The sequence below is a fragment of the Erithacus rubecula genome, assembly GCF_903797595.1.
Source record: "Erithacus rubecula genome assembly, chromosome: 5".
NCBI classification, from domain to species: Eukaryota; Metazoa; Chordata; class Aves; order Passeriformes; family Muscicapidae; genus Erithacus; species Erithacus rubecula.
The window spans coordinates 54,513,639-54,537,923 of record NC_136687.1 but is presented as its reverse complement, the minus strand read 5'-3'; the positions used below and the strand labels follow the sequence as shown (position 1 = coordinate 54,537,923).

General features: G+C 40.5%; 1 protein-coding gene across 7 annotated transcripts in view; it reads right to left on the bottom strand.

The window, feature by feature from the left end:
* Window positions 1–24,285, bottom strand: part of ARHGAP24 (Rho GTPase activating protein 24) — a 234,974-nt gene that overhangs the window by 135,915 nt on the left and 74,774 nt on the right. For 6 of the 7 annotated variants that reach the window (XM_079306517.1, XM_079306506.1, XM_079306515.1 and 3 more), the window contains one exon: window positions 12,982–13,181. In XM_079306517.1, coding sequence (XP_079162643.1) covers window positions 12,982–13,161 — 180 coding nt within the window. In that variant the 5' untranslated portion in view covers window positions 13,162–13,181. The remainder of the gene's footprint in view (window positions 1–12,981; window positions 13,182–24,285) is intronic. The other variant, XM_079306518.1, reaches the window with a different exon arrangement.

The window sequence follows — 24,285 nt, the reverse complement described above, 5'->3', positions numbered from 1 at the left end:
AGCTCTCCAGCCTCTCATTTAACACACTCTTCCCTTGATCTCTGGTTACATTCCTCCAGCCTACACAGCACAGTTGAATTCTCACACAGCCCCACTCTGACCACCTCACCCTCTCTCCCAACGTCAAATGCTACACTCGTGGCCAACCTCCCACAGCATCACATTCAAGCCCCTGATCTGAAAGAGACTGCATGTAATTAACCTCTCTCTAAAATTATTCCAGCTTGCACTCCCTCAACCTTGCCAGTTCAGGTTTGCAAGCCACAAAGAACAACTTAACGAGTTCACATTTGAGCTACTGTAACCCCAAAGCACTTTTACTGCTGCAGTCACAGTACTGGGCAGCATCTCCTCTGTCTTTGCATCAGGACTCCATTCCCAGCAGCAAAGAGATGGCAAGACAGGGTGATGGGAATCCATGATCCATGCCCTTCAGATGGTCTCAGTCCTGATACATGGATGCTGCCAGAGGAAACCAAGTGTGGACAATACTGAAGGGCCTTTCACCCAGCCCTGCTCCTCTCCCAAGCACAGTGCAGTGGGACAGAGGGAGAGAAGCAGCAGCACACTGTGGATGCTTAGAGTGAAAAAAAGCAAGGTAAGTTAAAACTACAGAATGGACACTGTCTAGCAGACTAGCATCAGTCAAGTACACTTCAGAAGTAGTCATTCTTCTGAAGTAAGAGAAGAGAGTCTGGAACACATGTTGCATTTCAGAGTGCTGTAGCATACTGGAGACACACAACTGCTGATCCCTGCACTGAAGTCAGTCATACTGCTGCCATTACAAAGAACATCACACAGCTGCACCAGTTCTGAGAGCTGCACTAAATGCACTTAAGTCTCAGACTTAAGCATATTTATGAAGGAAGGTATCTGAGAAATATTAGAATATTTGGGAGAAATTATTATGTTTTTGTAAATACAGCAAACATGAATCACTCAATTAAAGAAAACATTTTAACTTCTGAAACCTAGTATATTTGAACAGCAGTACTGGTACTGCTGGTTTTATAACTCAGTTATACCCAGAGGCAGAAAACAGAGCAGGAGCTCCAGCAAGGAGAGAACACTGAGATAGATCTGTAGTAGTACAGACTCCACACACAGCACTGCTCTAGCCAGAACACTGCTTCAAGGCAAACAACAAACACTCACATACACAGCTATTCTGGGTATTTTCAGCAGGACATAACCATAATAAGTCTCAATACTGTCATCTTTTGGGAAACTAAGAAAAGCACCAACAACTTAACCCAGTAGACCTTCCTTCTGTTTAATTAAACATTTAATTAGAAAAAAAACCTATGTAGTTATTAATGAATCATATTTAAAAAGTCCAAGAATAAAGCTGTGTTGTGAATTCGAGCCAAGAATGGGGAACTTGGGTTTGTGTTTTCCTCATGTCAGCTTAACAACTTAATTAGCTCTACTCACAACGTTAAATACTCTCAGAATGAGAATTAAATCAGCCTTTTGTAACATTCAGAGCAATAGATGAGGTTTTTCACTCAGTTAATTGGATACTTCTTTCCAGTGTAGCAAAAGGACACCAAAATAATCACTGTGTTTACTAAACTAACTGTTACACTAAGGAGGTTAAAACAAATGCCATCAGGCACACTTGTTTGTTTTGAGAATTGGCTGTAGTCTGTTTCTTGCAATCACAAACAGGCCTTCAGAGAAAAAACAAGGGTCATAATGTACTGGTCCTAAAATCATGATTTCACACTTGAGTAAAATCCATGTTTTCACAGTCCAAACTCACAAGTGCCTGGGGAAATATAATCCTCCAGAGGAGCAGTGAGAAGGACTGGGCCTGATCTTCCCAGTGAAAATTGCTCTACAAACAGTGATAACACTGACTTCTGCTACACTGAGGCTTTTTATTGGAACAAGTGCTTCAATAAAAATTTACTAAAAAAAAAAAACAAAACAAAACAAAAAAAAAACAACCTCCCCATTTCCCTCTCCAGCATGTCTTCAGCATAATGTACATGAATCCTTGCCTCCAACTGGCTCAGAACAGTTTGATTACTCATAAAAACCTTTACCTTCACCTTAGTATGAACCAGAGTAGAAAATTACCTTATGCATTTCTTCTTATTATCCCATTATAAATGCCAAAGATGTACTTTCCTCTGTACCCTCCACCCTCACCTTAGGTTAACCTATAAAAAAACTGAGGCAATTGGCCAGAAAATTAAACATCAAAAATTTCAGTACATCAAAGAAACCTGACACAAGATCTGTGTGTTTTATTTTTCAGTTATGACTGGCACTTCTTCTTCCCAGATAGTGTTGGTATATAAATGACATTATATAAATACTGAAAAAAAAAAGGAAGAAACACACCTGGAATAACAATCAAACCCAAGAAGCAAAAGGAAAAAGATCTTCTGTTGATCCGAAGGTAGTTAAATGGAATGTGTTTTACAGCCTAGGCTGTGAATGAAATCTAACACTAGGCTTCTTCCAGACTAATGAACTCCCATGCCATCCCCTCAGGATCTCACACAGATCTGGCTAAGCCTCATCCCCAGCAAGAGCTTCTCACTCCAGGAAAGATACTTTGGTGACAGGAGAGGTTGGATACTGCATGGAATTTAATACAATTTCATTAAAGGCAATTGAGCCAGTTTGGTGCTCCTGAGACTGATCTGGCATTCTTGAGAGACATGAAGCAGGTTACAGCACATCAAACTTCACACTGTTACCTATCTCCTCTCCTTTCCCAACACCACTGCATGCCTCATCCAAGCTCTTCCCATGGCCAAGCTCTCTGCTCCTAAACATTTATGTAAGGAATTGTGAAAACAAATTTATCTCAGTCTGCCTTTTTTCTTTATCATTTTCAGAGACGTGCTAACAGGACCTGTATCAAACACAAATCATGCTGGCATTTCCCATGGGGTGTTTTCTCAAAAAGTCCCTCTAGGCAATGTTCTTCCAGCTGAAAGTGAACATGGAAAAAGTTGGTTTATGTAGCACATCATCTGTCTCACCCACATGAAATTGGATCATTACAAAAGATTTAAGAGTATGCAGGTGAAGAGGTAATACTGCAGTCAACAAAAGATATCAAGGAAAGCAGTGAAGCTCATTCCAAGATACTGTCAGTGATTCTGCATTAGAAATTAAAGGTTTTATAATGAAGTGTACTGAGCAACAACTTCATTTGCAGAAAAAATATCAGGAGGAGTACAATATATACATTATTTGCTAAATACATTCTTAGTTTGCAAAAGCTCAACTGTTTCAGTAATGGCTGGTACACAGTGGGATAGGTATCACTTCCAAGTCCAGGGAGGACTGGGAAATCTGGCATCTTACCACTAGGCAGTTTATGGCAAATAGTGACTTTAATAAGAATGACAAGCTCAAGTTTTTAACAATATCCTTTTCCCACACAAATACTAAACCTCTTCTTCAGATGTGGAGCATTATTTATTGCTCTTTAAGTGAGGAAAAGGAAGGATGTGGAAAAAAAAAAAATGCAAGGGTCTCTCATCCTGACTGGGCTCCAAAACATGTAAATAATTCTCTATTTCCTTCAAGAAGCTTCTTCTGAGATCCCCACTGGACCCTGCCAAATACACATATAGTAGCTTACTAAAGCATCAGCTCATACACTTCAAAACACAGCCTTGTGTCTGTTTTCTATCACCTGCGTGACCAGATCATTACAGTAATGCTCAGTTCATGTCAACCAGCTTCCAAAACACCTCTGTGTCTAAGAAAGTCCTTAGTACTCCTCAATTGCTTGTGGTTATTATTCAAGAGCAAAAGAGTGGAAACACTGCAATTACTCACTCAAAGCAGGAGCACTTCGTGGGTAGCTGCATGGACTTTTAATGGATTTTATTCTGCAGTCCAAGCAGTAAAAGAGAAAAGTTCTTGTTAGCTCAACTTCTGTGCTGCAAGCCTGCTGGAAAGGATGTCCCTCCAGCATTAGAAGTTAATTTAGCTGCTTCAGTTACTATTCAACCCCTGGACTCCCTTCTGAGGCTGCCAAAGCAAATACCACCTGTGAAGGCCATTCTCATAAACTTGTTCCATGCAAAGGGATTTGAAATGTCTGGCTCAGCTAGTCAAGGAACACGTGGCAGCCCAAAAGCTCCAACAACCAACACACAGAGGAAGCTTTTTTTTGCCCATAGTGTCCATGTTAAATGGCAGATCCTCACCAAGTTGCTGTGTTCAAATGTGCATAGGATTCATGTCATTTTCCATGTAAGAGCATTTATGCAATCCAGCTGAATCAAGCTGAAATTAGTGGACTTGTATGAATGCTGCTAAAAATTATTGCTAGAGTAAGTTCTTAGCAACAACAGTAAGTTCTGCAGCAACAACATTAACTAAATCTTTAGCAATATACAAGGAAATAAGCAAGCACACCTAGGATTTCTTTATTTTGGGACACTACCTGTGGCCTACACCAGATAACAGAACCAACTGAACTTTTCCACACCTCAAACTTCCCTTAAAAGCACATGCTAAACTAAAAGCTATGAACGGGAATTTCAGATTATGAGTTGATCAAATGTTACTGAATTTCAACTTTCAGGCTCTAAAACATACTCATCTATTTATTACCTCCCATTTGCCCTTAAATAAGAGAGAATTGCAACATAGCCTCTGCTGCACAAATTTATGAAGTGTGAAAAAAGATCAAGTTTTACAATGGTTAAGGTTCCATATATGCTCAGAAAAAAAAAAAAAAAAAGCATCAGTTTTACTTAAAGACTAATCTGGAGGCTGGTTTTCATGGAATTTCATCCTATGGTCTCACATGTGCTGTGTAGCAGTATTCACATTAGTTGCTTTACTGCTTCTATTAAGCAAGGAAATCTAAAGAGAAACATCTAGAGCAGACCACTGTTGTCTCAATGAATATGACACAAGGCATTGAACACTGCCCTGGAGTTCATAAAACCAGACAGGATTAGGAATTTAGATCAGTGCCTTTCAGACAAGAAGGTGGTAGTAAGATGATGACCAATAACAACCATCCAACATAACATCAGGTGTATTTTTGAACCAGCCTTACACCATCCTTGTTCCTCTCCACACAGCTTCATTTATCTATTAAATATACATTCATTAGTATTGACTAGAAATGCTCTTCTCATTTTGCAGCCAACAGAGAAAAGAAAAAGACAGTATCTCCCCTTGTCCCAAACCCTGGCATGAGTCAGAAACACAGGGAAAAGAGAGAAGGAGAGATGGTGGGAGCATAAAGGGAAATACAAAGCTCCAGAGAGCTACAGGCTGGGCAGCCCCACCACGACTGAAAAGCAGATCTTTGCATCCATCCATGTAGCAGCTTCTTACATTTGGAAGTCCTGCCCATCCATGAAATGCAAGGAAGCACACTAAGGGTTGAACTTCAGCATTAGCAAGCTTTTACAAACAAGCCAGTTCCTGGTCCCAAGAAGAGAATGGTGGGGGCAGCCCTCTGAACATTTGGACTAGGCAGATGCATTGTCAGCCAAGACCTGAAATTAAGCTGTTGGCCAGTTTACATCTTATTAGAGTGCCTCTCTCTTCCAATCTAACAGCAGGTGTTGGCTGAGTCTTAATTACACACACAGTTTATATAACACATGGTAGCATACTCAGGAGTTTCTGAATGCACACACATGGGTCAATGGTGCTGGCACTCTCAGTCAGTGCCACCAGGCATTCTTGCTTTGTTCTATTATAAAAATATTTACTGGAACTAATTTCCCAGTTTGGATTGATTAAAGATACAGAAGTCTGGGAACATGTATTTATTGCTCCCAAAGAGCTTTGAAAAGAGGAGCTGGGGCAATACTGATTGCCACACAAAGAGGCAGAGTCATGTGAGATCATCTTTTCTTTACCATCTTGCATTTTGAGTTTGGTTATAACAACAAAAAGTCCCCGTGGAACACACAAGTTGGAACACCCTCGAAGGTTGACACTTCCCACCTACAACACTGTCTTATTTCAGTGAACTTTGAAATTCAGTCACTGGACCTGTTTTCTAAGGCCTAAAATGAGATAGAGCCATTCTCAGCTTGGCATAGGTTGGCATGGCATCTAGGCCCATAGGAAGGCAACAATTTAATCTGTATTTTCCAAATTGTCAAATGGGACAGACAATGAACCATGTTAGGGAGCAATGACCATCCAAGCTGGTTTTTTATGAATGTTACAGGGACTGGGAGAGGGGGACAGTCATTTCACCAGGCACTGTATTCAGAGGCAAAGGAAGACCCAGGAGAAATGGGAGCCAGAGCTGGATCTGAAGAAAGACAAAGACTGCACCTGAGAACTGCTTTGAAAACTCAGTCAAGTTCAGGGAACATGAAACACTCCAAGCCCTTGGGAATGAAGCATGCACAGATTTAAACAAACTGGTATTAACAGCAGGATACAGCAGCTTGCAGATGTTGCCAGTGCGGACACAGCAATGACACAACTGCTACATGAAAATCTGAACTAAAGGACACTGAATACTCCCTGCATTGCACTCAAACCTAAAAACCATCTTCACAGGGGAACCAACTTTTCAACTACATAAGCTGGGACAAAACGTGGAGCAAGAAATGCCTGATTTTGGCACAAACTGCATAATCTTGCACAATGTTTAGTAACACTCCTGTAATTAACGTGGTAGTTAATGCTTCAGGAAAAACTTTTTTATCCCTGTGAAAATCTGTAAGACTCCTGCTGGGTCAAACCCAAAGACTTTTCAAAAGAACAAAACAAAGAATAACCACTGAAAATTCAAGTTCACATTTTTGATCTGAAAAAAGTAGAAAAGGGGATTAAAGTTGGAATTTGATCACTCCAAGCTGAGTACCTCAGTGATGGATCTTATTGCTATTTGTCTCAGGCCGAGACAAAAATTCAGTGAATTTGAGAAACCCCTCCCCAGCAACAGAATAATGGCACTAGAAGTACCCTGGTATCAAATAAACACAGTCTTATCACACTAATCTCTCACATACAAAACTCCCATGGGTATCTACTGACCAAAGTGTATTATTACAGCTTTAAAAGCACTTATATAAGACACTGAAGTAAAAAAAATGTGTCTCTATGAGTAAGCTGCTGAAGCCTGCAGTGGTAAATTACTTTAAAACTTATAAAGCTATTAGAAATAGCACAACTTTCTACTGAAGGTAAAAGCTAAGACCTATCCTTTGATAACCCTCCCTGTATTTCAGAGATTGCACTGCTTTTAGTTGCAGAAGCTTGTTTATATCCATATAATTGAGGAACCATTAATTGAACACCCAATTAAAGAGCCCAAAGCAGTTCTGCACCTTTCCCTTCACCTTCCATTCCACTGTATTCACATGAACTATTGAAAGCATGCTTTTTGACAGATTTTTTTTGTGAAGACTTATTTGGGTTTTTTTAAGTTCTATATTCACCACTGTCCAATAGAAGAAAGTCTTCCTGGTAAATAGTTTGATATGTGGTAAACATTACTATTGATGTCAGGAAAATCCTGTTCAACTTCATCCAGTATATTAAATTTTTTGTGACATTCCTGAGAAGCATCTCTCTATCAACCCCTACCCCCATTTCTTGTGACACCTTCATAATTTCATCTGATTAAATTTTCCCTTTAAAGTTTAAAATAGGTTTGCACAGGCAAGCGTTCACCCTGCAGGACATGCTCATGCCAAAACTGTTTCGACTTTCCTAGATTAATAACAAGAACTTTGCCTAGAAATGGAAAAATTAAAAAAACCATTATCAGTGGCTCAGGTATTCCTTGCTGTTTTCACATCAAATCCCTGAATTGGCTTTGTAGATTTTCAAGGCCCATGAAGCCAAGCATGGATGTGGTGCTTCACATCCTTCTTTCAACAAGACTGAGGGGGCTGCTCTTAAAAATCAAAGCAAAATCTACTGAGAAGCTGTTTCACTTTCTGTGCTGCTCATCAGTATTTGCACAAAAGCTGGTTCTTGCTGCTTCCCAGAGAGAAGGAAGGACCAGAGTGCATCCTCTTATCACCCTTGACTGAAAATGCTCTAGGCAGCAAGGAGAGATCAGTTCTTGTGATGCAGCACCTACTGCACATAGAATTTGATTTTTGCCCTCCAAATAGAAATGTACTCTACTCCCTTTTAACCATGATGCTCAATCTTTAATCATATTCAATACTAATACTGAAAGATTTTCCTCAACAGACTAGGATACAAATTATGTAATTATCATAGTAATTTCTATTTACATTCATTAGAAGCTCGATTTTAATTTTAAAATGCAACTGTAGTTTATCACATTTCCTATTAATGCTATTAAATGGATTTATCGGTCGATGAAATTTTTACACAAATTGCATTAAACGGGAAGAACTAAATCCAGCAAGAGACATCAAGAATAACAAAGAGGGGCCTGTACAAGTATGTTAACAAAAAAGGGAAGGTCAAAGGTGTATCCAACCCAAAAACAAAACTGGTACACAGTTAGCAACAGATGAGAAGACTGAGGTGCTCGACTTCTTGGCCTCAGCCTTCAGGGCAAGCTCCCTTCCCACACTTCTCCAGAGGGACAGCAGGATGGGGACTGGGGAGCAAAGTCTCTCCACTGTAAGCAGAGAGCAGGTTTATAACGGGTCAGAAAGCAGGTACTGGGAACTACCAGCCTGTCAGCCTCACCTCTGTGCCTGGGAATATCATGGATCAGATCCTCCTGGAATCTGTGCTAAGGCACATGGAGGATGGGGAGGGGATTTGAGACACCCAGCACGGCTTCACCAAGGGCAAGTCCTGCCTGACCAACCCCACGGCCTTCTGTGATGGAGTGACTCCATCAGGGGACAGGGGAGGGTTACAGATGACATTTATTTGGGCTTTTGTAAAGCCTTTCACATGGCTCCCCAAAAAATCTTTGTCTAAATTGGCGAGAAATGGATTAGATGGTTAGACTGTTAGGTGGATTGGCACATCCAGAGGGTATTGGTCAAAGACTCAGAGTCCTCATGGACATCAGTGGCAAGAGGTTGAAACTGGATGATCTTTAAGATCCCTCCCAATCCAGGTCATTCCAGGACTTTTCCAGAAAGTAATAGGTTGTATTTTGTATATATTCTGTTTGTACATCAGAGAACATCTTTCCCTTAGAGGCAAAACAGTGACCTGTACTTAAGACTGCAGTCGCTGTTAACTCATTTTCAGTCAACAACCAATTCAAATGTCACATTTAAGATTGACACTTTTCCACTTCAATCTCCTGTCCCATCCCAGGGCCTGTCTAAGATACTGTGAGCCACTGAATACTTTTTAGCATTACTTAACTTGAACAGTTAAGAGCTTATAAAGATCTTGAGGATAAAAACTGCACAGCAAACTGTTCTGGATGGAATATGAACTGAAACAGCAGATCCTTGACAGCTTCCAGACACACACCACAAGTGTTTGTGAAGGCTAATTCATAGCTTTTCAACATCTCTCTGCTGTACACACCTCAAATTCAAGTCCATAAACCAAGCTGAGTCTCAACAACATTGAAGAAGTGCCTGAAACTCAAATGCTGTTTAGACTGGATGAGTTTTTCCATTCTTGTTCATCTACAACCCAGTATCAATGATGTTCCAGTACAGGTTACCAAGCTTTGCTCCCACTTCCTCAGTAACACCAGAAGAGTGAGACAGCAAAATTGCAAAAAGGAGACAATGCTTCAAATCTCCCTTCTGCTGCTCACAAAAATACAGAAAAAACATGATGTGTCATGAGCTGGCACTGACTTCTTCCTCCCAGCTTCAGTGAAGACCATGTCAAGCCTGACACAGCTGGAGAGGTTAGCCATAGGAGAGAAGAAAGGAAGAAATGAATTTTCATGGGCTGTATTTAAACAACAGCTGTACTGTGGAACAGGGAACACTAAACTCTGATTTCCTTCAGCTGCCCACATTTCAAGCTCAGAGAGCTGACCTTCAGATCCAGCATAATACTAGCTTTCTAAGGCACAAAATAGTAAAAAACATTAGGAAAGCAAAATCCAGTTTCACTTCCAAGCAGTAGAGATAACAGATTTATCAGAAATCAGATTTTATTCCTTCACATGGCTTGCTCACTTGTTAGATTCTTTTGTCCTGTAGAATTAACTAGATTATTGCTATCCAAACACACATTTTTCAATACACAGAAATGCCATCTTTGCCAGATCCTCAGAGATATTTCAGGAATATCAAAGAAAACAATAGATGCTAACTTATTGATAAAACATTACATGGGAAAGATTCATGTGTTTGATGATAATAAAGAATCAATGGCCATTCACTGACCTTGACTATAACAGCTGTACATTGCTTTTTCTTCTGTTGTTCTTCACCAGCTCTGTGTGCCTGTAGGCACAGGTTGGCAGAGGCAATTCCCCACACTCACACTGACAGTTAATAAGTTTTAAATTTCATAGCCTTGACACCAAGGAGATGTACACACACAGTGACTAAAGCATACATGCTACCTATCTGTTACTAGCAGAAAATGAGCCTGCTGCAGGAATTCCAAAGCATTTACTGATGGTTTAGACAGAAAACATTCCTCCTTCTCTTTACTTTCATTAGACACAGCCAATTGAAGAATAAGATCTGACAAATGAGAATTTTTCTAAAATTTGGTTCTGTTCACATATTCCTCACTTTCAAAAACACAAACACCATGGTATAATATCTGATATAGACTGAACAGAAGACAAGCCCAAATGTTGAGCAGACTGGTGCTCAGGACACCTGCTGAATGTGCACCAGAAACTGGATTCTGCTTTTCTCTACTTCACATTAATATGAATGTTAGCTGTGAATATAAGCTCACTGATTTGTCTTGTCCTCTCCTTCTTCCATAAAAACATATATATACACACACATAGACACACATAAGGTGTGCAACTAGAATATCCCTCAGTTCAAGTATTCTCTGCTCTCTGCCTCCTTCCAAACACAACCAACCAGCAGGAAAATAAAAACTACAATCTGATTTGGAACAAAATCTCATTAACTTTCTTCCATTATATTATTGTCTAAAAGAATTACTGTACATCTGCAAATTGTACAGACTGTACAATCCAGCAGTAAACAAATAGGTATTTATCCTAAGTACAGATCGAATATAAAAAAAATATGCTTGCCATTTCCTAATATCCCTGTGAACTGAAAATTCATGTTATCAGGGGAGTTCTTGACTTTAGCTCTCCACAGCAAGAACAACAGGGTTCCCAGAAGGTCATAGTGATTTTCTTGTCACAGTTAATGCAGCAAACCCTTCAAAGTAATGGGAAAAAAATAGTTCTGTATGTGGCATTGAACCTGGGACATATTTCAGGCACTGACACTTGTGCAGTTTGCTTCAGAAACATTTCAAAAGCTACACCAAGGTGAGGTATTGATCAACCCTAATTTGGACAGGCCCATTAATTTTCCAAACCCATTGGCATATTTTAAGTTACCCTTCTCTCAGCACTTCTCCCACCCTACTTTATATTTCTTTATGAACTTGATTGAGAGTGAAAAATTCAAATAAGCTTTTACATATTTCACAAGCTGCCACCTAACCCATCAGAAGTATCAAATGAGAATCACCACCTCTGTTTCACAAAAGGGAAGCAGCAAAGTCAACAGGATATTCTGAAGCCATCCCACAGGTCAGTAGCAGATGGACAAGAAAATAATTTGGGCTCTGGGCTGTAGAGAGTTCCATGAAACACAGCATTGTGCCACCTCTTAAATTAATGTTTGCATGCAAACATCCTGGCAGATACCAAATGCTAGGAAGCAGCATTATATTCTGGAAACCCAGGGTCTGGCCCACAAACATTTTATTTTGATGGCTGATTTTTACACTGTTGATTAAATATATCTATGGATAGTAGAAGATCTGCTGTATTTCCCAGAAATTAATTATATTCAAAGTAGTCATTGAATCATATAATTTGTGTAAATATACAGTGTGTTATTTGATTAGCCTGTACTACCTGAGAGAATTTTATGGGAAAACAGCTACCAAGACTGTGAAACAGTTACTTTGAAATGAACTCACATTTAGGAAACGATTTCCTCAAGACTGAATACTTTTCTTAACACATGCACTATAATGAAAGCTTAAAGCTTGGCCAAATGTCATGACCTGTTCCATACAGGAAGCTGGATTAGATGGGTTTTACATCTCTGAGAACTCCCTGTGAAATTCCATTCAAAAGGTATACCATCAGAAATTCAGTAACCATAAAAAATAAGGGTATGATGATCATATTTTAGTACCTTCACAGAAGTAACTAACAGATGCCAAAGCTTTTTTACTAAAGTCACAAATATCTGGAAAATCATTAACACGTGAGACTATCATACTCCTGCAGGTGCCAGCAGGAGATCTTTACTATCAAAGAGCCTCAGGCCTGCCCTGACCCAAGAGGCAGCACTATTTAACTCTACTCCTATGGTACTCTGGGGATAGGCAGCCCTGAAGCATGCTGGTGAAAAAGCAAAATAAATAGGAAAAGAGATGAGGGTTAAGGAGCAGTAAATCACTCCAACAGAACCAGGCAGCCAGACACCAGTTTGTTCCATATTACAGACAGCAATGTATTCAGGCTAGGGTCTTATTTGGGAAGACAAAAAGCAGGGATAGTCTGCACAGTAAGCAGAAGAAAAAAAAATGTAAAAACCAAGCAGTAGCTTGTCAAATATAGCTTATTCATCTGCCTCAGTCAAGTCCATCTGACTGATGATTTTTGCTACTTGAACTTCTTGTATACTTCTCTCCTTTTAAAATGCAGAAATGAGAAAACCTGACCTGGGAAAGGAAGTTTTAGAAATGAGTCTGATGGGGAAACCACATTAACTGTCAGGGCCTGACTCAGTGTAATCAAAATCCCATATCCAACGCTGAGTCAGTGACACAGATGGGGAAGTTTGGTGCTTTACACCCCAGACAGCTCTTCTTGCATTAATATACTTTTCTCCCTGATCTCCCATCTTATCTCCTCCTCTCACTTACCAAGGGCTTGGTTTCATCTTCATCTTTGAAATAGTAGAGCTGGTCCCCCTTGAGGACAAACCAGCGCGTGTGCCAGGTCTTGACAAAGCCCCCCTGCTTCCGCAGCCACCCACACTTGATGGCAACATGCCGGCCTTGGCTCAGGGCAGGAGTCTCTGAAGAGCCATTGTGTTCCTCCATACTGGCAATGGGCAACTCTCCTGTAGGGCAAACAAGAGGAAAAGGTAAAATAATCAGATTATTATCCAGGCAGTAACTTGTTCCTTTCAACACAGCTGGAAAAGGAACACGCCTCGGCTACAAAAGTGTGTTAGAAAAGGATTTGCCACCTGCCTGCTTGTTCTCATACCAGCACCCCATCAGCTGAGAGAATTACTACTCACCTATAAAATACTAAAATAATAATGAACTGCTAACATGCAGGCAAGAGGCAGAAGTTTTGTTTAACTACTGTGCAAGATATTTTGATCGGCACTGAAGAAGACATCAGCTGTGTCTTGAGGTGAGCTCTGCTGGGTTGCAGGCAGTAATAAGGAATGAATTTATAGTATTTCCTCAGACTAAGGAAAGCAGCTGACTACTGGAAGTCCCCATTTAAAATTCCTTGGTAGCTTTGGGGCTTTCAGGGAATGATAAAAAAGCCTCTGCTTCACCAAAGCTAAATTTTACCCCACCAGACAAGCAGGGGTTTTTTTTCTTTGTATTGTTGTTGTTGCCCATTTTACGAAAGTCCATTTAAAGGAATGGGGACAGTAAATGCAAGAATAGTTGCACATCACCTTGTACAAACCTGACTGAAATGAGTATGTGCCCAGACACTTGTTACAGAGATCTGGCAATTCATTATGAATTTTGGCCCATCTTAAGGCAAAAGAACTGTGTCAAAATTAGAGCTGAATTGTGGAACTGAACTTGACAAAATTTCACACAGCATTTTGGCCTTAATAAAACTATGCCATTTCTGGACAGTCATGACTCTTCCTGATGGATTTTGTACATATATTCATGGAGTAATATGCTCAATCTTCACGATCAAAAAGCTTCTCCTGATGCCCTATTAAGTCCAGAGCAGAAACACAGGATTTTAAGTTCTGACATTTCCAGTTAAAATATAAATCAAACCGACATCTACCAAAATGTGCCAGTTTATTTATGCCTAAACAGAATAAAATGTGACTGTGACCACAAACACAGCAGGGTACACAATCAATAGTGAGATTTCACTGTCTGCAAATGCTTGAAGAACAACATGTTTCTCTTCCTTTCCTACTACCACTGGCAATCTCTTGCTTCATCAGGAGCTTGCACAGCTGTTAGGGCCCAGAAACAGCTGCTTCTTAGGCAATTTTTTGTTTCCAAACATCAGGTTGACAGAAGAATGCAATATTCTTCACATTGCATGCAGCTGACATCTCCAAGAGTATCTAGACAGAAGGTTCATTTTCCCACTTTGGAAAAGTGGGTTAGTGAGTCCCAGCCTGGCATTCCTGCTCTGGGTCCCCTACACAACCTTCACTGAACACCAGGAACGGCATCAGCATTGCAAAGGGATGTACTCAGCTTCTAAGGCAGACTAGAAATGCAGAAAACACACTCATTTGACAGATGAGGCCATCCCTCTCACAATTAATAGACAGTGTTGCATCACCATGAAATAAATCTCAATACAAGAAAGAATCAATAGATTACAATCAGAAATGCTTTTCCTTTTTTCCTTTGGCTCCTTTCTTCCTACTGCTCACACATTCCCTTTGGAACTTCTCCAGCTGCCACCTCTGCTGGGTGTTTACAGTTTTTTCTTTCAATACCCACACACAGTCTGTTTTCACATCCCTGCTCTGGGCTGGACCCTGGAATCTGCTTGCCATGGTTACAACTCCTCACTGCCCTGTGCCACTGGGGTTAACAGGCCTCAACACAAACACAAAGGTTTCAGCAAAGTACAAATTGCAGGATCAAAACTTAAACCACTTGGTATTCTTCTCAGAGAAAGGAAATCTTTCTCCTGTCTCTTTAGAGCTCACCTAGAGTCACCCACAACACTTGTACTGTGAGGTTTACTTGAGCCAAGTGTCACCACAAAACATACAAAGGTGTCAGGCCTTCTCCAGAGCAGATAAAGATTTTTGGGTGTGTGTGTCTGTGGTTACAATTGCCACAATAACAAGGAATCAGCTGACAAGCTCTCAGACCACACTGCCCTCTCTCCAGAAGGAAATGCACCCAAGTCATAATTGGCATTTTCTGAATACCAGCAGGAATCTCTTGGATGCTGCTGGGTTTTGGCTGGATCAAAGTAGATGCCAAAAAACAGCCCTCCAACTCACACCTTGAGAAAGTGAATAGCAAATATTTCATGGAAAGCATTACCTGCTCTGTGCAAATTACTGCACTGAAAAAAGGAACAAAATCATTACTACCCTGTGCTCCTTGGTGCACAACTGCTGAGCTGATCAGCTCATCTCTGCTGCCTGGGCAAGCTCAAGGCAGGGACAAAGGAGGAGTTTAAACACAGTATCTAAGCATATCACTGCAGTGCTAAAGGCATTAGTCCCTATTACACTTGGACTATAAACAAGAATCTAAATACCAAAGTCAAAATCAATTAGCTGCTTGGATGAAAGACTATTTTTTATTTTCTCTCACTAAGTCACATGCCAATGGTGCTAACATCAGTGTACAAAGTAAGTATATGGATTTTTATCTAGCCAAGGAAGATGTTAATACATCTCCATCTCTTTGTCTGGTAAAATCTCTATTTCCACAATACTAAAACAAATGAGATGTAGGGGAGACAACAGCCCTACTGCTTCCAAGTCCTCACAGGACAGTGTAAGATCTCCTTTAAAGTAGAAGTATATACTTAGACACACTCTGTACAAAAAAAAGAAAAAAAAAAAGAAAAAAGTGCCTGTATTATTTCATTCATTAGTGACTTGATTCTCTTTAGCAGTGAAAAATTCAGCCACCTGACTTGTTTCCATTAAGTCCTGAGATTAAGTTTGTGTTATTTTTCATATATCCTTCCCTTTCAATGTCTGCCTACTACAAACCAGACTTGGAATCAGAAATTCCAGCAGCTGGCTCACTTTCACTACTTGTTTTTACAGCTGTTTCAACACTAAGATCATAAAAATAAATTGCAGAAATATCAGGGTGCTGGCACTGATGCAGAGAACAGCGAGGTGCAAACAGTATGTAAACAACACATGACAAAGTGTGGAATTACATCAACATACTCCAAGTCCTCTCAGTCTCATAAGAAGAGGCAGAAAGCCATGCATTTTCAGCCCTAAATGAGAATATTCCTCAAACTCATCTTCTCAACAGGAAACACAACCTGTAGCTGCTGCCAGAGTCAACTCTACTGACTTGGCCAGCCTCCAGTTAGGTAATGACCAGAACTGCATAAATTCTGTGCAATATATTCATTTGGGGATGCCTGTGGGCTCACACTCCTGGGCTTGTCTGAACATCAGGAGTGCAAAGCAAACAAAACAAGAAATGTTCCCTGACACATTGGCTCTGCATCAACATCTCCTGGTCCATTGAGACCATCACCATCCACCACTGCTGGCCTCAATCCAACCTTTTCCTGCTCCCATAAAGCCACTTGCCTCTCTCACTGGTCTGTCTAGAAGGCAACTAACTGAGCTTATGTTCTCCTTGCCAGTGTGGAAGGTCTGTCTGCAGGCACAGAAAGCAGGGAAGTGTTTCTCCTCAGCTACCACTCACTCAGTACTTGAATTATGGAATTGGGCATCTCCCCCAGATCCCAGCATTTTGCCAGGAAATAGTCAGAGAAACTCATTAAAGCACCAAATCCAGTTACAAGAATAGTCACAGGACTGCACGAAGATGATCTGTTTGGCAAGAAACCCTGGTGGTTTGCAGGCAATGTTTTTCTTCTCACTGAAATTTCTCATGGCCAAGACAGCACATTTCAAGCATGCAAACCATCAGCAGAGTTCAGTTCCAGTAACTCTTCATCTTTGCCACTGCTCAAAAGCTGTTCTTTGCAGTCCAATGTCAGCCCAGCACAAAATGGATAAATGTGGGAAGCTGCCAGAGTGCCTGCCCCAGATCCATGCTCTTTCAGCCTGTCTCATCCAATTCCCTTGCTCTCACAAAAGAGCAGGCACACACACTAAACTGCACAGACATGACCACTCTACACCAGGCATGTGGCCAGACAGCCAGTTAGAGGCTGCAATTTTGCAGCAACAATTGGCTTGGTTATTGATGAACATATTTGCCAAACACATATACACATGGAAAATTCATAGAAGTCTTTGTGACACAATGGTAATACGTAAAATTAGATTAATACTTCAACACTTATACCTCTTTCCAAGTGATGTCCAATTTTGGGTTCCCTTATTTACAACAAACTATACAGAGCATAAGGGCCTGAGTTTATTGGTATCTTTCAGATACAGAGTTGCTGCCTCTGACCAACACGTTTTCTTTCAATTTATTTTTGATTTAGTCTTGCTGAGTAGCAACTTCTTAAAATCACTGAATATGTGAAAACACTGTCAGCATTTATCTTACTCATAAGACCTCCCAAAACACCTGAATCTCTGCTGAACAGAGGCAGGAAGCAGAAGACTGGCACATTTCCCACCATCAGAGCACTTGCAGTCAGTTGCTACTCATCTGTTGTGCCAATGAGATACTGCACATGGAAGGAAAAACGTGTCAAAGAGGTAAAAACAAACTTAATGAGACAGCTAACTTTCTGTTTGCGCTTAGCATTTTTACATCACATGGAACATGTCTCAGTTTCTGTCACTGCAAGGAGAGACTTTACAGCATTCCTGTTTTGCTCTTCCAAAACCTGCAGCAGTGCACTTTGCCAGCAGTTTTCCTCCACAAACTTTTAGAACAGACATTATACATTTATCCAAAAGGTTTTCTGAGACATCTGAGAAGCCTCCTGTACCACTGGCAGTGAGGTTCCTAGGCACAGATCATCTGACTGTTCTGCATTCCTCACTCTCCCTTTTGTCCTAACAGGGACAGCCTGAATATATTTGCATGAAAGAATTTTCATTCCAAGGTCTAAATAATTACTCCTTAGACAGTAAAAAACAGAGAGATACTATCAGCAGTCAAACTGCAGTAGGTGAAGCCGAGGGAAAGACATTCATTACTTTTCAATATATTTTGGGATCAGTTCAAAAACCAACACCCAATAATTTTGCCAGAAAATTGAGGCCTTGGTCAAATACAACTCTTCAGAGCCTGATCTGCATTTTCATATCAGAATCTTCTAACACATTCTTAGACCAGCCAACCTTTACAAGCCTACTGTTTTCTTATAGGAATTCAAACACAGCCATAAAGAGCCCAAATAAAATGGGACCTGAGGATTTACAAAGAATATAAGAAGACATTCAACTTCTTGTGAATTACAACTTGTTAAGAACTTGTTAAGAAATTCCATCAGGTACTTTTGAAAACATCCACTTCAGTACGTGTATATTTATTTTCTATGATAATGATTAGTGTTAGTAAACACATGCATAGTTTTGTAAAAGCAAAGCAATTGCAGCCTTTCTGTTACTGCAGCATCATACTGTCAGATTGGCATTTGGAGTAATTTTCATAGCTTTAACTTTTGCTGCTCTTGCCATTCAGTCCTATTCGGTGTAAATCCACACAGCAGCTTTCTCCTTTCTTGTTCTCCCACCACTGCTGTGGCAGCAGGAGCCATAATAAAACTGCAAAGCTAAGAGTACCTTGTTGATGGCTGATCCTTTTCTGACACCTAGAAAGGACACTTGGTTCTCACCACTACTTCCTAATCTCACTAACTTTTTTGGAGAGGGACTCCACCTGTAGAAGATTTGTGTAACTGGCAGACATTTGCACACTAGTTGGGTATTGTTCCTCAAGTACAGATATATACCTGATTTAAGAGTGACTGCAAAATGGGACAGCACAGGAAAGGGTTTTGAAGAACTTCAGGAACAACTTCCAAGGACAACACCATCTCTGTAAGGATTTTGCATGTTACCCATTAAGTGTATACCCCCTCAGCTTTTCCTCACATGGTAGCACAGAGTTGCAAGACAAGGTTGCTGCCTCCAAAGCGACTGGAAGAGTGAAGGTGTCCCTGTTCATTGCAGAGGGGTTGGACTAGGTGACCTTTAAAAGGTCCCTCCCAACTCAAAACTATTCTATGATTAGAACGGAGTCATCCTTAACCTTCCAGATTTCTGCCCAGACTCCCATTTCAAGTGTCTTATTCTGCACAACTGGCAATGCCAGAGGTAAACTGCATACAAAGAAGATCAGCTGCAACTATCTGGAGAAGCTTAAAAAACTATAGACAAGGCAAAAAAGAGCGACTGGTAGCTGAAAGGGTCAAGTGGTGCAAGATGGACAAAAAATGCAGAATAGCTGACAAGTCTCAGGAGCTGAAATACTGAGCAGTGAAAAGGTCAGGGAGCAAGTCAAAAGCAGCATCTGGAACAGCTGAAAGAATCCAAGCCCCAGATGTCTCTTCCAACCAAAGGGTAATGCTGCCTCTGAATATCTGACACTGGAAATACATAAACCCTGTTTACAGCTTCATACTTCACATGGAGAAAGTGGTCATCAGGACAGCTTAAAAGTAACTTAATTCCCACATGTGAGTGGTGAATACTTCAGCACATACTGGCTTCACTTACAAAAGCATTAAGAGTTGTACCCAAGCAGGATCTCAACAGATGATCTCTTAAAGTATAAAAATAATCTCCAGCACTGCTCTTTGTTCTCAAAGACTGGTGGCAAAAGATATCTGAGTACAGATGTCAGCAGCCCTCTGACAGTGAATCACTGAGAATGAAACAAGGCTGAATGCTTTTTTAGGAAATCCAACACAATGGGACTTTCCATGTTGTCCAATTCACAGCAGTTCAGGCCTAGCACATTCCTTGTAAAATTGACCAAGAGAATTAAGATGTTCCAAGTGACATTCACTAAATATGCTGCCAAGCAGCAAAAATATATTCCAGTTTGTCTATGGCAGCAAAAGCCTCCTCCCAAATTTGCTGCAGTACCTGCAAATCAAAGGAAATCATCTCTGCAGATACTCAGATGTGCAGAGCAGGAGGAACCTCATCTCTGGGTGCCTCCACAGAAGCCTCAGGGGAAACAAAGCAAGGTTCAACCCACCTCAACTCAGCCCACAAGGACCTTTTAAGTCTCACATTAGTTCACATTTGACAAGCAGAAATCCATGGACTTATTTTGATTGTATTTGCTAAAACATGCAAAATTACTTCCTCTGCTTTGTTATGCACAATGTAATGTTTATCCCTTTCAGTCCAAAGAAGCTCAAGTAAAAGCAGCATTTGGTGATCTGCTGAGAGATCCCTCTGAAGCAAATCTCTCCCACTTCCATGTGCTCCCCAGAAGGATCATGGCATCACAGACATGCACATGTGAGCATCCTGCCCCAGGGCACCAGAGGAACTGACAGAGTCACAGCCTGTGCCTGCACTGAAATCCAGAATGACCATCCCATTTCCCAGCTGTCCTGCATGCATCCAGAGGGGGATGTGGAAATTAAGCAGGTAGGCACATACTGTACACAGGTAGTGAGCATCCACCCAGCCTCAGAGTATCTTGGCACTGCCCCAACACAAATAAACACAGGCAAGTCAGAACCAAAGGCTCAAACTTGGCAATCTCAGAGGTGCATCTGCTTCCATTCCTACTAAATTTAGTACCAGAGCCAAGATTTGTGTCCTTTCTGCATGCCAACCCCAGTGGGACCTAAACTTGAAAGACCTATTTTTAAACAGCAATCAGTATAGTTTTAATGCTGTTCAGAAATGTTTTATGTAAATGGTAATTGCCTCTGTCACTTAAAAACATTAACCATACTGACATAAATTTCCATGCTAGAAATATTGGAGACAATATAGTCAAATTTGTAAAATGCAGATGTGTGTCTTTCCACTGAAAAAGCCAACTCTAAATAAGCACCATTACTTTGTAGTTGACATTTCTATCTTCTGCCCAGGAAAAGCATTAATTCATACTTAAAGAACTAGCATTTCACTTTCTTTAAACCAAGTTTACATCAGAAAAATAGAGTCCACAATCTTTCCTATATATTTCAGAAAGCAGCAGTGTGTATGTCATGCCACCTAAACTCTTTTAGTAAATGAAAAAATATCATGTATTAGTAAAACCACTGTGGTATTGCCCGTTCCAGTAAAGCTCTAAGCAAAGCAAGTACCATCCCTGAAATCCTCAATCAGCACCAACACTATCCTTTGACTCTCAGTCAACTCATATGGGGAAATGGAATAAATTCATGGGATCCTTACCCTTTAAAAGGTCAATCTGTGCATGAATGCTAACACCTACTCTTCCAGCTTGTATTGAAGGAACCATTAAAAGCAAAGCCAACTCTGCTGTAGTCTTCTCACTCCACCATCACAACCCACGGTTAAAAGGTGAACATGCCTTCCCTGAAAGCATTTTATGTTCATGTGTCTCTTTCTGGTCACTGCTGTGCTATGGCAGCTGAAGGAGAAGCAGAACTGAAGTCAAGAACACTTTAGCAATACTTCAACTGGTTACCTTCAGTGACCTGAAAGCCAGCTAAAAACATGGAAGTACCTTTTACTGATATTGCTGCACCCAAAAAGAAAAAAGGGAAAATATTTTTCACCTAAAAGGATTCAAAAACAGCAAACATGTATATGTTGCTTACCTACATAAAACTCAAGGAAAATATTTTGTTTGGTTTCCTTTAAAAAAACAAAAAACCACCAACTAGTAGCAAACAACATGAGGCACTCTTCAGGTTTTAGACAGGCTACAAAAAGAGAGTTACATTAACTAGGACAAGCACTTTAGAAAAAATAGATGCAAAAGCAGAAGAAAAATAAGATGGCAAGACCTGGATCTGTAGCCACTTTGAGACTGTGCTGAGCATGTTCATGTTTACAGAGTTCAATTTATTAAATTTATCTAATTTAAGAGAGGAAAGGTATCCTGACAATATTAATTTCTCCTGTAATAAATGACAGAGGTCATTAACAGCATAAAACAGCATCAAGAAAAAAGAGCAAAATCTACCTTTATGTTACTAACTCCCTTCACAGTAAGGAGTCTGTGTTTTATATAAGTCACTATCTGCAGAGGAGAACATCAGCATGCCCAAGGGAAAGGAGATGATCACCTCCAGTCAGACAGACCATACTATTTCACATTACTTAGTCAAAACAGCAGAGAAACCTTGCCACTCATAACCCAAAAAAGCCCCATCTCTCTCCATATAACCATGATGGATCTGCAGTTGCTTTCTTGATTTTTTTTCTTTATTTTCACAACGAAGGACATGTTTTTTTAACTTGTCTGTAGCCTTCAGGTTATCTGTGACCTGCACCATCCTGAATTTCAAAGCAACATGTTTCATCAGTGCCGGAAACCAAATGAAGTTTAAATCAGTATCTCACAAACTCAAGCAGCTCCTTATTTGCCAAAGCACAGATTGTTTGAGGATTTCTTTTGGCAGAATAAGGTGCATTCTGGAAAGTATGAATTACATGAGTTGACTGCTAAAAGAATCAGCACCACAGTTTATTCTGTTCACAAAGTCAGGCCAGTAGAGATGGATGAAAGCCACAACTGTGACTTGAATTATTTTACAACTACCAGTTATGGACAGTTTTTCCCAAGGAATCACACTCACATCCAACCTCTAGAACAAACACAGCAGAAAAACCAATGTACGGCTTAATTAAATTAATCCAGCCTCTTAGTAGTTTCATACTTCATCCCTAACTACACCCTTACTTTTTCATCTGCTCTAGGTCAGGTAATGATTTGAAAGGGAAGGTACCCTTTTTGGAAGGTAAAAATCTCTAGGTACCAACCCCATAGAAAGCAATTTTTACATAGAATTGTCTGGTTATAAGTTTGATCCATCATTCACCCAAATTTAGGAGCCAAGTTTAACTAGATCAGATGTAGACGGAGTAGGATTTTTCAGATTCTCTTCCAAGACAGTGGTCCTTGAGACAACATTTGAACCTTGACCAATGGAAAAAGATAATTAACCTTTTATCAAAGCAGATGAACCAGTACAAATAGACAACACTGTAGCAACAGTTGGGTTTTCCAGAAAACACAAAGAACCTCGTGCTTTGGGAGTTTGCAGAGCAGATGCTCTGATTATTGTCTTGTGACCTGACTGCCCTTCTTATATTAGCTCTGGCAAAGCTTTTCTAATTCTTCACTTCTTTGTTTCCAATTATTCCTAAGGCCTTTGTTGTTTCAAAGACATAATACTGCTGGTGCCACTTCAGAGCTGTTAAGTATAAACAGCAAGACTCAAAAACATTTATTTGACCTTGCATTTCCTAACAAAACAGCCAAATGCCCTGGAAGTTTCAAATAAATAAAAAAATAGCTTTATGCATACAATTTTCAAGTTGACACAAACAATCCAGCACAGATTACAGATGGCAGACATTGTTTGTGGAAGACATTCAGCTTCACAGCAGTAGGCTGGTAAAGGAATCTGGACAAAACACACACAAAACACACCAATGCCTACAAGAACTGACACACTTTGCCTCTTTGGATGATAAAATCTGCCACGTGTTTCAGCAAAACAAACAGGAAAATTGCTAATCCAGTTGCTGTTTGTGACTAGGCACTGCAGAGGAACAGCATCACCTACCTGCCCTGTGCACCAAGGCCTGCTGGAGCATCCAAGGAGCATCCACTGAGCTATCAAACATCACCAGGAGTCCTTTGCCAGGCTCTGGGACAGAGCTCCAGGAGCAGCTGGCTCATTCAGCAGGTGAGACCCCACTCCAATACCTGCAGCAGGAGCAGCAGCAGGGCTCCTCTGCCCTGCACCAAGAGCTAAGTGGAACCACAGCTGACTCAATGGCTCCAGGCTCAGCCCACAGCAAAGAGAAACTGACCAAAACCTACAAATAAATAAAAGCAGCTAGAACCTGGACATCTCTGCTTTGCACAGACACAGCAACAACTCCAATGGGATGCTTCTGCTCACAGTTATATTTCATCAAGACCAAAAACATGTTTCCGGCATTCCAGCTCTCTGCTAAATTGGAGGCAGATGATGAAGGAGCTTTTTTCCCAAACATGTGGCAGACAATGCAGCTGAAATCTCAGCTAGGCCTTGAGAGATCCTGTACATAAGGCATTAAGCTTTCTACAACACACAAGGAATCCAGGCAGCAACTATTATGATTTCATTTCAGAGTGAGATTTAAGATATTATGAGACAGAAATGTTAAAAGAAACTAATAAAAGCCT